Source organism: Papaver somniferum, chromosome 9 (genome assembly GCF_003573695.1).
Source record: "Papaver somniferum cultivar HN1 chromosome 9, ASM357369v1, whole genome shotgun sequence".
NCBI lineage: Eukaryota > Viridiplantae > Streptophyta > Magnoliopsida > Ranunculales > Papaveraceae > Papaver > Papaver somniferum.
In genome coordinates, this window is record NC_039366.1 from 53239933 (window position 1) to 53252919 (window position 12987).

General features: G+C 33.7%; 2 protein-coding genes across 3 annotated transcripts; one reads left to right on the top strand and one right to left on the bottom strand.

Annotated features, from left to right (window-relative positions):
* Nucleotides 1–5554: 5554 nt before the first annotated feature.
* Nucleotides 5555–10887, top strand: LOC113310093. Of its 2 annotated transcripts, XM_026558656.1 has the most exons (12): nt 5555–5943; nt 6748–7170; nt 7262–7434; nt 8044–8117; nt 8268–8322; nt 8901–8975; nt 9125–9198; nt 9298–9346; nt 9752–9836; nt 9975–10031; nt 10400–10433; nt 10587–10887. In XM_026558656.1, exons 2-12 carry the CDS (start codon nt 6801–6803, stop codon nt 10627–10629), a joined length of 1089 nt encoding a protein of 362 aa, XP_026414441.1. In that variant the 5' UTR covers nt 5555–5943; nt 6748–6800; the 3' UTR covers nt 10630–10887. The 2 variants fall into 2 exon arrangements, with proteins under 2 accessions (XP_026414441.1, XP_026414442.1); XM_026558657.1 differs by having other exon boundaries at nt 5556–5943; nt 10400–10744.
* A 414-nt stretch (nt 10888–11301) lies between these two features.
* On the bottom strand, nt 11302–12639 carry LOC113310094 (transcription factor TCP15-like). Its single transcript, XM_026558658.1, has one exon. The coding sequence runs from the start codon at nt 12240–12242 to the stop codon at nt 11466–11468; it is 777 nt and encodes a 258-aa protein (XP_026414443.1). The 5' UTR covers nt 12243–12639; the 3' UTR covers nt 11302–11465.
* Nucleotides 12640–12987: the final 348 nt, after the last annotated feature.

Here is a 12987-nt window from a genome sequence, read left to right on the forward strand (position 1 = left end):
AGAAAGCTTGCTAGAATGGTATTTAGCTTTATATAAGACCTATTAGTATGTTAATGTGGGTGTGTATGCTTTAAGACTATTGTTCTATTTCTTGAATATTTATACTTGTGTTTTAAGAATATCATGCATGCTATGAAAGTGTTTAGTTATAAAAATATTGTTGTTTCCTTCGTTACATGTTATCAATTTGTTTAGGAGAAAGTAGAATACAGAGTTTCTAGCCTTCTAAAACTGAATTAAGTTTAAATTTAATAACTCTGGTCAGGGTCAGGAAAGAATCATGAAATTTTAGAATTTAAGCATAAGCAGAAGATTAGAAAGAATAAAACAGTTGTATTTGAAGAGATTGCATAGGAAAGGATTGGGCTACTAATTTTAATTTTATTTCCTGAGAATCTGTCAGCATATACTTCCTAAAAGTCAAGAATACATGTCTTAGGATCAAATTACAATTCCATTTGTTAAAATCCTCTTAGTTGAATGGTTAGAGTTGAGGAGGAAACGCCCTAATGATCAGTCTAAACCCCTAGATTTGAAATCTATAAAGAAGACTAAGAAAGGAAACAACAAAGATCTGGAAACTTCTGATCCCAAAAACAAAACAGAGATACTAGTCTCATAAGATACCAATTCAAAAGAATACGGTGACATTATGCAGAGGGTATCCAACAAAATGGCGATTACCCATAAGAAGATTTCAATTATCCTGTCGGTTTACATATAATTGGTTTAGAATTTTATTCTCGATTTCTTTTGGTTCAAGATTATTGTACTAATGATGTACTCGATTTATGGATGGAAATGAGTATTATGTAATTATATTTTATTATTATACTAGAACTTCACCCGTGCCGTAACGGCACAGTCTTCATAATAAGTAAAAGAAGAATATGTCAGTTTTAATCGTTGTAATTTTTTGTTGGATATATATAGTGACAATATTTTTTGATGTTTTTTTATTTATTTTGAGAATTGCTAGGTTGACCGTAATAGCTGTCTCGAAGAAACCACCGAGTGAAACATGTAGTTGGACCAACTGAAAACATTTAACTATCCAAATAGTAGATTATTGCTCTATCATCCTTGAATTCTTCTAAGGTTGTTTTTAGGAAAAATTGCGGTCAGCCTGTACAATTGTTTCTTCTGTATTATAACCAACTTATTTTCGCATTAAAAAAATCAACCACAACTTCCATTTTCACATTAAAAAAATCAACCACAACTTCCATAATAGTTTACTTGTGTCCTAAAGACATATAATAAGAATTGTCCACTACCTGATTACCACACTGACCACCTGCACTTCCACCACCACTACCTCATCACTATCGTCACCAGCTTCCATGGACCACCACCCGCAAATACCACCCGACTGATATGATTATAAATGAATTTATTATTTATTTAATAAAAGTATCTATTAAGATAATCATAAAACATTTAAAACATTAACAAAAAATTTAATAATGAAACTATATTTATTTAATGATGAATATTTAATGTTGCGAATGTTAAAGTGGGCGATTTTCTTTTCCCTAGGTTAGGAACTTAGGGTTGTCATTCAAAAATACGTTGGAACCCTTCTTGTTGCAAGGCTCCCATCCAATTTCTTGTAACATGTTCCACTCTCCATCGTACTCTTTCCCACTAAAGGAAAATCTGTTTAAAAATTATACGACATTTATAATGAAAAATTAATATAATATTAAGTGAGAGTTAATTTATAAGGATAATTATAAGATATTTACGACGTAAAAAGATATTTATAATGTAAGATTAATGATAGTTTATTTATGAAGATAATCATAAGATATTTATAATGTAGGATTAATAAAAGATTTATTATGAGAAATTATTGATATAAAATTATGATGTAAACCACCACAACTGTTGATTTAGCTTTTCCCTAAACAAATATTGGCCACTCTTTATCTTTCCATAATGGCAAGGGTGTTATATAAATTACGTATAATCATATTAGATTATTTATTGAAAATAACTTCTAGTCAAATTATTCTGTACTTTGAAACATAAGCCCGGAGAACAGAGGCTTTTGTATACATGTAAGATTATGTTGTAAATACCAATCTATTATCAAATTATAATGTATAATCTGAATAACCTTATAAGTTTCTCTCTAAGTTTATCTATCAAGACGAAATAAAAATTCTATTTCCTCTAATGTCTAAACCTAGACAAAAAAGTTGTGAATAAATGAAACCTCGACGACATGTGATAGCCAAATTTTCGTAACCTAACTAATCACAAAATACAGGCACCCCAAAATTTCAACCACGAGGTTATTGTAATCAATAAGTTTATCTTTGAAAATGTATGCTTCAGCTAAATATACAACACAACAAATGATATTCAAGAAAATGATAGAAATTCCAAAAAATCATACATGAAACAATATATATATATATATATATATATATGTAAAAGAATTTTCTCATATGTTGTTAGCTCAGAATAGTTTAAGGTCACAGATGTACGTTTTGGTGGACGAAGATTGAGAGAAAATTGAAACAATATTGAGCGGAACTATACTCTTAGATTTGAGTTTTTCCCTCTCCGCAATCTATCTCCCTTCCCAACTTTATTTCTGATTTTCGTTTGCTCTAAAGTAAGGAATTATAGTTTTCAAATCCATTCATTATGCCGAATGTGAGCGACAGATCAATTGGTCAATTTTATGGGAAGGCAGTTTTGGTATTTTCAGTTGATCAAATTTTTCCATTTTGATTTTGACTTTTGAGATGGGAATAAAAGAATATGTAATAAACTCAAATAAACGTGTATTCGTGAATTTACCAATTGTAAGGAAAAATCAGGACCGGTCTTTATCTTCCTAACTTAGCGAAGCTTCATTGTATAATACAATACAAAGAAATAGGCAGAAAAGTATGCATACCTAGGGTACATCCCTTACCATAACGACACCTCCCGATAATAAGTAATTTTTTGGGTATTGATTTTACCTTGTGCCCGATTGTTTGTAGTAATTATATAACATGACATTTTTTGGTTTATTTTATTTTTTTGATTTTCACGTATTTTAGCGGAGATTATTTTATTAATAAGACCATCAACGACAACTTCTAATTTATAATGTTACTCATTTTGTAGCGACACAAAATTAACGTAGCCTATTTCTACGCACCAACCGCCGCCACCACTACAAAACTATCTAATACCATTTATTTCTCCTCCACAACCGCCGCGTCCTCCCGTTGGCCGTTTCTCATACCTCTAATTTTAAATCACACACATCATGAGTAAAGTTTTTATTGAACAAACTTAGGTTGTTAATTAATTTATTCAATTATATTTATTATTGTTATATACTTTGTTGTATTGCAATCAATTTTATTTTAACCCGTTTTTGAATCAAGATGAAATCAATATTCTATTTCTACTAAGTCCAAACAAATATGAACGAAAAATTGGATCTTGAAAAAAATCTCACATTTCTAGACCAAAAAGTTTTGAATAGATTGAAATTCCGACGACCTGTGATAGCCAAATTTTCATAATCTGGCTAATCACAAATTTTTGTAGCCAACTTTTCATATTATACAAAATATGATATCTGTTTTTATCAATCATGATGACCAACTACATCTTTCACGATACAATGTTGCATGTGTTGTAAATATACAGAACTAATAATGTTCGCGACTATTCACCAACATCACCACCATAAAACCACCCTTCGACATTATTTTTTCCACCACCACTGATATTATCGCCTCCACCACCACCGCTTCTACCAGACACTATTTCTTCCACTACTAACCACTAATTTCTATTGATATAATTTTTATTAAAATTATTTATTAATGTAAAAATACATATTTATTAAATTAATTAAGAGGACATTAAATGATGAAAATTTAATAAATTATTCATTATGAGAGATTAATGAGACACTAATTAATAAAACACTCATAATTATTAATTTTAATTAAAGCAAACCACAACCATGGATTTAGCTTTCCCAAAAATGAATCCGGACCACTCTTTAACTTGCCTAAGTTGTCCAAACTATATGCTTTATAAGGGAGATTTCGATTTGGGGTTTTCATGCTCCTGATTCCTTCAAAAAAAAAATATCACGTAGTTGATTCCTGATCAGATTGGGGAATACCCAGATTAATTGGGATATACCCACTTTTAAGTGGACTCTTTTGTTGGGCTAAGGGGTGTCCAAACGGGATAAACTTACCTAAATACCCTCACCAAATTCTTTTTCTTCCCAACCTAAAAAACAATTTACTCCCCTTCCCAACCTAAAAACCACCGCTTTTAATCTTTCATCATTCTCTTCTCTCGTCGACTAAAAAGTAGCCCCTTGTTTTTATCAAACTCAAATGAGTCCATTCTCCTTCTCAACCTAACGACCAATACTTTATTTTGTTGCTTGATTGTCAAAATAAGGTCAGAAAAATTGGATTGTTGATTTGCAGTTATATAGTCGTCAGGGTATTACTTCATCGATCTTGACGACTTTTCAAGTTTTATTTTGGTCGTCATCTTCCTAGGTATAGTATAGTTACGACTTTTCATCTCTGAAATTAACATTACAAGGTCGTCATTGTTTTATGTAATTAAGGTCGTCATGTTTTGAAAACTTGAACCTTGCCGACCAATAACTGTCATAAAACGATTTCTCCGTGTACATTTTTGCTTTTAGTCGACATGGTTTGTTTTATCTGTAACCGTGACTACCCTATTTATAAGATTTTTAGTCGTTGGTGTTTGGAATTATCGACCTTGACGATTATAGTTTAGTCGGCAGGTTATGAAATTAATACCTTGCCGACTAATCATGCATCTGTAACACCTTTCTTTGTGTGTCAAATCTTATAGCCGACATTATGGTTTATTATCAGCATGCCTGCTACTAATGGTCGCTATCTTCCAAATTTTTCGACCTTGTCGACTTCTCATACTTTCAGAACTGAAAGTGTTGATTCCTTCTGTAATTTTGAGTATGAAATCACTTACCAGCTTTACAATCCCCTTTGTAGAAGTGTTTCGCTAGTGTGGTTTCATTTCAGTTACAAAAAAAAAAATCAAAAAAAAGAATTCCTTAAAAATCATAACATATAATCCATGAGTTCAATCCAAATAAAACCTAATTTCAGAATTTTAATTCAATTAATTAACTAACTAAATTAATCAACCTAAACAGATTAATAGTGTTAATTAAGTAAGAGTAAATTTGGCATTTTGAAAATAAATGGTTAAGGGGTATTGTATTTTATTTCAAAATAACCCTGATTGGTGTACCCAATTAATCTGGATACCCCAATCCGGGTAGGATTTGATTAGTTAATCATTGTCATTTAGGTAAGATCTTATCAAGTCGACACCATATTCTCTTTAATCTCGTACATCCAAAAGATCTTAAAATTGGGGCCAAAATAAACCCACATAAACTAATCAGAATCAAGACAATCTCGGCCACTTATCACTCCCTGTTAAATTTAATCTAACAGCTACGATCACATCAAACGCAGATATTTCGTTATTCAACAGAAGTGGATTTCAGAGAATTCTTATGAAAAGAAACGGATTATTTTATTTTATTTTTGTTTCCATTCAAAGAAAAACCGCTTAAATAAACAGCACCTTTCATGACTCCACGAAAGTGTGATTCCCGGCATCATTTCCTTAACCCTGTAGGAAAAACCTGTTCGATCTTTAACAGGATTACTATATAATACCGTGACGTTCGCGGTTTTCTAATTTTTTTTCGTTTCCGTAAAATCCTCCATCGTTATCTCCCTGTTGTGGCGTCTCGTACGCGCTCTCTCTTTCTGATCCTCTTTTTTCAAAAATTCTTTGTAATCTCCTTCCACTTTCGTTGGATTTGATGCTCTTTTGGTGTCTGATTAGCAGTTGAATTTGGGAACTTTGTTTCTCTTCGAATTAAAGGTGAGTAATTTAATTAATTTTGATTTTGTTTTAGGTTTCTTGATATCAAAATTCGCAGGGATTTTTTTCTTCTTTTTTTCTGTTTGCTAGAAAATTAGGGTTTTTGGATTGATGGATGTCTGTGGAGTGTAGATAACTAATTAAGAACAAGGTTTTCGTTTAAAGGAGTTTGATTGATCAATACTTTATTGTCATCTTATTTGATGAGTTAAAATGTGTTTATGTGTGACTTTTTTTAAAAATTGATTTAAGTATTTAAGTTGAATTTAAAATTGTTTAGGAGATTTAGCATTATTAAGGAGATAGGAAATTTGTGATTGGATATTAAGAACAGAATGTTTTAGCGCTTTAGGGCAAAGAAACAGTGTAATGTTTGGTTTTAGGTAAAGGGTCACACCCAATTAGGTTATGGGACACCATCCCTAGTCTTGCTTTGTTTGGTCTGAGTAACTAGGTCTGGTGTAACCTACGACACTAGCAAATCAATGGTGAAGCTTCATACCATTGACGGCAAACATAAAGAGACCAATTTAATACTTACATACATTGCCATGATCCACATGATTGATTCATATATTTTTGTTTTGTTTTTAGGTGTAGTGTTTCCCCTTAAGAACATAGTGTTTGTAGTACCCTTTGTGTAGTTCAGCTATTTGTTTGTTAGAGTTTCAGTTTGTTGTTTTCTCACAATGTTATTGGATGATAACTCCTTGTCCTAGTAGATCTTTGGTTCGTATGAATTACGTTTCATTTCAAAGTTTAGATTTTCTCTGAATGCTTATTGGCCTTTACATGGTACACCAGGTCTTTTGTAGGAGCATACAGCTTGTTTCTATTTGTGAAAGGTTGCAGAACTGATGTTAACCCACGGGCAAGATCCTGATGTTGTACGTTGGGGCCTGAATCTTCTTGAGGGTGATCCCTTTTCTAATTCTGGGTATTGTGGAACTGTGACTCAAAATGACATCGTTTACTATGAAGGGAACTATGGAAACGAAAATCATTATGACACTCAGCAGCATAGCAATGTAGAAATTTATCATTATGACACCCAGCAATGTAGTAATGTAGAGAATGATGAGATTATAGCACATACTCTTCAAGAAGAACTATCACAACTAGCAGTTGCAGAAGCAGCTGGATCATCTTCTCATGTAGAGGAGGCTAATTTTCAAGCATCTATTCTTGCTCAGGACTGGCTGGGTCCATCCACACATTATACTTCTGGTATAAGAAAGATGTGACTTTCATATTGCTTTTTTCCTCCTTGTTATTACTGAAAGTGGTTGTTTCTCATATTCTTTTTTACCGTATGCAGTGCATGAGAATGTCCAGGAAGAGGGAAATGATGTGGGGCCTTCTAGTTCATGTTCTAGCCCAGAAGAAAAACCGTATAATGGGGAAGATTGGTTCTCTACACTAGAGCTAACAGATGAATCTGGTCTTGATGGTGAAGTAGGGAAGAGGTTGTATCAGATGGTTCCCATTCCTGTAAGTGTGTTTATTTTAGCGTTCCTAATAGTTGAGCATCATGTGAAAGCAACATATATACAGTAGAGTATCTTTTCTTAGATAACGCGATCTTATGTTACAAGCAAGTAATGTTGCATCCCATGTCATTAGTATTAAATAAGTTACGCCTTTTGGTGAGATATCCAGTCTAAATTGTTTTGTACTAAATGTTGCACCTAGTATATCATGCTTTTTGGGTATAACGTGGAGCATTGTACATCATATAGCTTATTATCACTATAGGAACTCTTTAATTAGGATACAGAGTCGGAGTTCAAGGTCCTTAAATTATACACAATAATACACTATGTTAAAAAAATTCTATTGGTCACTTTCGGTTTCGATAACAAAGAGTCCTGCTTCTCTTAAAATTAAACACGCCAATGCACTATTTGAGAAAAATCTGTTTGTCATTTTCGGCTGTTGTCCGTCCGTTTCTTGATAACCGAATGCATATATCTATGTCACCATACGCTTTTTTGCAGTGATACACACGATTGTTATGCATATCATACATACATATGCTCCATCTACTTATAGCGATTATTCTGTACTCTTGAAGTTAGTTATATTGTTTTGTTGACGCAGCATGTTCCTAAAATCAATGGGGAAATACCATCAGTTGATGAAGCGACTTCAGATCATCAAAGGCTGCTTGACAGGTAGCATCTTTAGATTTCTCCCTTAGTCCTATTTTTGTTATGCATAGTTCCACAATTGTCTACCAATTTCTATAATTCAATTAGTTAGTTGTAAAATTAATTAATTGTATTTACAATATCTGATAATCGATCTGTTTTTTTCTCTTGTAGATTGCAGCTGTATGATTTGATTGAGCTTAAGGTTCAAGGAGATGGTAACTGCCAGGTCCGTCGCATTTTAGTTTATTCTTTCATTGTTCAGATACAGTATGGGCTTAGTCAAGATTTTATATGTGAAGTAATCCTGGCTCTCTGGAGCTGCAAATATTCATTTAGAAGAGTTATTTTGTGCATTGGAAAGAAAGCAGAAATTCTTTGGTTTCTCAGCATTTTCTCTCTATTTCTATGGCAATTATATTAACTAGGTGAGAGCAGGAGAAATTTTTTTAGACTTCCGTATTGGCCCACCTAAATGGCTTTACTTAGATTAATTCAAAATAATGGATCTGAATACTTCACATCATAGGGAACTTCAGTACCTTGCTTTCCTATTAGCATGCAATCAGATATATTTTCCACCACAAAAACACTTGGATTTCATACTCATACACAGTTGCTGCCCCTGGTCCTTTTTCATTTGCATGTATGAGTAAATTGCATCATTCTTGACACGTTGTTGTTCCTTTTGCTGTATAGCCATGTTGCTTCTCGTCTTTTGTCATCATATAGTGTTCTTGACAAGCAAATTATCTTTTGTAATGTTTTGGATTCAGTAACATGATGTTAACTCTAAACTTTTTTCAGTTTCGGGCATTATCTGATCAGTTCTATCGAAGTACTGAGCACCACAAGTTTGTCAGGCAGCAAATCGTTAATCAGGTTTGTCAATTAATTCTGTGTTGTGAATAGGCAATTTGACTGGTGCTTTAAGTGAGGAAAATTCATTATGCTTGTTGTCAATCATCTTCGTATTGGGTTGTTATATGTGCCTATTTTAAACTGCTCTATGTTGGGGTAATTTTCATCAGCTGAAGTCTCAGCGAGAGATGTACAAAGGATATGTTCCTATGGAGTATGGTGACTACTTGAAGAAGATGTCCAAGTATACTGTTATCCATATATTCAAATTTTCTTTAGTAGGGTTTTTTTTCTTTTTTGGCTAAGAGATGGTTTTTCTTACACTAACGAATCTTGAAAACAGGTCTGGCGAATGGGGGGATCATGTCACTTTGCAGGCTGCTGCAGATTCGGTATGTATCATGTTCAATCTTTTCCTCAGTCCGGGCTTTATGTTTCTTTATAGTTGAACTTGCTTTTTTTATTTTTATTTTTGATTATGAGGGCCTATTGAGTCCTTGACTTTGGTCATTTTTAGAAGTAGGATTATATCGATAAACTCAGAACAAAAGGTGCTTGAATAGAAAGGGCTTTTTTTTTTGAGAGGTGGGTGGGTGTTCAATGAATGATTTTCAAAAAGAAACAGTGTCGACTATTTAGAAACCCAGATTAAAGGTGCTTGAAATGAAAGTTCCACTTTTGTCTTTTAGTCGATCACCTTTCTGTATGTACAACCACAACAAGACCGTAACATTCTAAATAGAATACCTGAGTTCGTTTTCTTTGATTTCTACTTATGTTCCTTTGTTTTGCTGCAGTATGGAGTTAAAATATTTGTCATAACATCTTTTAAGGATACCTGTTACATCGAGATTATCCCCAGTGTTCAGAAATCAGCTCGAGGTAGAGAATCTTTTTTTTTTCTTTTGCACTCATACATGTTATTTTGTGAACTCTAAGTCTAAACGCTATCATGTAAGAGCGTTGGTAAGGCTAACATAAGAGTGCCGTTAACTTAGGTTTTTATTGTGTACCCTGCAGTTATCTGCTTGAGCTTTTGGGCTGAGGTTCACTACAACTCCATATATCCGGAAGGAGGTGAAGACAATATCAATTTTTCTTATCTCTAGATTTCTTCCTCTTGTTCTTTTTTTAAATTGATGGGAGAAATGACTTGTAAATGGTTACTGTTGAGACTCGTCTAGCAATACTTAGTCCATATCAACGTCATTGTTATCCCGTTATTGATTGAATAGCGAGGGTTGATGTTGTATGAGGTTTTCTTAATCACCTCGAGGGTTGATGTTGTATGAGGTTTTCTTAATCACCTCGTTATTATTTCCCACAAATTGATAAAGATAATGAGACTAGAGGGGGAAGATAATAGAAATATAATAGAAACATATTTCACTTGATAATATGAGCAGTAATTTTGTTTCTGTTTTGTTTTTGTTTTGTGGACCCAGATGTTCCAGCATTTGAAACTAAAAAGAAAAGAAGGTGGTGGATCTTTGGAAATAAGCATTAGTTGAGGAATAAATGATAAACTTATACGGCTCTGTTTGTAAATTACTTTAGTTTGTGTCATATTATACTTCCATAAAAGAAACTTCTGTTCCTCATGTTGATGCTCTAATGGTTCGTGTTTATCAGGGTAAATTTTATGGAGCCATTGTTCAACTGCACTGTGATGTAATGGTGGAGTTGTAAAGGCGCGCATTTCTCTTTGTTATTTCCCCCCTGCTTTGCAGTGCAGCTCTTACCTGTATATATGCTCACCAGTCATTACACCCCGTGTATGATTTTCTTTCTTCCTTTTTTGTTACAGTCCTCTTTCACTGACTATACTTTTTACATTTAGCTTTATACAAAGGTGCAAGAGTTCTTCATAAAATAGTAAAACGAAGCAGAAAAGAAGCTCATGCAGAATTCAGTATCTTCCTTTCAGCTGAAATTGACGAGGCTCACAGTTTTACATCGTTTTCTAATCCAAGCATACATTCACACAAGTCACGACTCAAAATCCCTGAAGTTTACACTTCGCACTAATAAAACTGGAATCATTCATGTGCTCAAAACATTTCAACTGAATCATAAGATAATGGTTGACTTGGTGGCGATGTTCCTAAGATTGTTCTTAATGGCCCACTCCCCCCACATTGTTAAGAATGATGCTAGAATTTCAGGTTTAAGTCAACTTGGATCAGGTCCTACAGGAAGAAATGACTTGTGTTCTTTTCAACCATGTGCAAATCAAAACTTGTTTTCTTTAATCAACTGTGGACCACAAAAATTATCTCAAATCCCAGCATCCCATGATGTAAAAATTTCCAAAAAGAGTGCAAACACAACAACACACAAGCAGATTAAACCAAAAATAGCAAAAGATTACTGGGAACACATATAATACTGTTTTATGCTTTCCTTTCTTTTATATACCGTTTAGTATATCATCCACATCCATATCTAAACACCCATAACAAAAAAAAAACAAGAAAGAACCCTAGTCCTTGACATTGAAAAGGGCAAAATTTATGGAAGATGGTGATAAGGATTCCCCTTAAGAATTTGCATTGGAGTAACATGTTCAAAATCTACACTTTTTTTTTGATCGGAATAAGAAGGATCATGCAAATTACCTGCTCCATTTGCTTGTAACAACAACTCAGTAAAGGGCATATGCCGATACGGGTCTCCAAGAGAAAAATCCATATACATTGGTGTTATACCCAAATCCAATTTACAATCCATTGCTTCCGAATCGAATTCAACTTTAGGAACGAGTTTACCTACATTCTGATCCGGATACACATTCCTAGTTGGGTCTTCAGGCATTAATTGAACGGCCAATTGAGAACAACTTGGAACTGACGAAGCCGACGATGATAACAACAATGGTAGAGCTTGTGAAGGAGAATGTGGTTGTGGTGGCGGTCTCCGTGTAGGGGAAGCAGATGTAGTGACACAGCTGATAGGAGTAATACCAGTACCGGTAGCAGCAATAATCGAAGGTTCAGCTTTGCGAAGAAGCCAGTCAATAGTTTCACCATCAGAACGATGCCCTAATTCTCTAGTTAATTGAAAAATCCTTGCAGCAGACATAGCAGGGATTCGGACTCTTCTACCTCTTCCATTAACTTTTGTATGACGATCTTTTGTTTTTGCTCCTGAAGAAACCCTTCTTCTGCGAACTGTCAATTTCTCACTACTTTCAGTACCTTCTTCAGTCTTGATTACAGAGATCTGAAGGTTTTCTTCTTGATTTTGTGTTACTTGGTTATCAGAAGTAAAAATCAATTGAGAATCCATGATTTTTGAAAACTAGGGTTTTTGGGGTGACGAGGTTAAATGATTTTAGGGCTAAATCTTGTTTCTTTCTTTATCAGAAAGAAACAGAGGATTCAGAGAGGAGGGGGAAAACAAAACACAGAGAAGAAGATTTACTACATACACTACTTAAGCTAGGGTTTTAGGAACAGTACGGAGAAGTTAAAAAAAGGAAAAACTGACGACGCTTGACTGTGGAAATAAAGGGGTTATTTATATAGCTCTGGGAGGCAAAGAGAGTATATGGAACTCTGTAAAAGGAGTTACTAAATTTTCGAGGCCTCTAGCTAAATGAATGTGAATTTCATCTATTTCCATTTCTGGAGCAACTAGGTTTTTTACACTTTTAATTGTTCTTTCAAGGAAGAGAGAGAATCTAGGTTTGGTTGGTGACCTTATCAAAGTGTTTTTTTTGTTACTAATTTTTATTTTATCTTTTTCGTTACACTCTTTCCTAACAGGACCATTTCGATTATCAAAGAGCTGAACTCCAATTTAGTACAGTGGTAAAGTTTATGGACGATAGAGTTTGAAATTTGCCAATACCAAATTCTCTACCGGTCAAGAAAAAAATAATGAGTTCCACATTATTTGGTTGTGCGCAGCATCAATTTTTTTATGTGTTTTCTATTTCTTTTTATAGTATAAAATGTCGTAACTGAACTATTTTTTATTTTCTTGGTGAAAAATATGCTCTTCATTTCAAATGATATTTTTTTTAATGTGT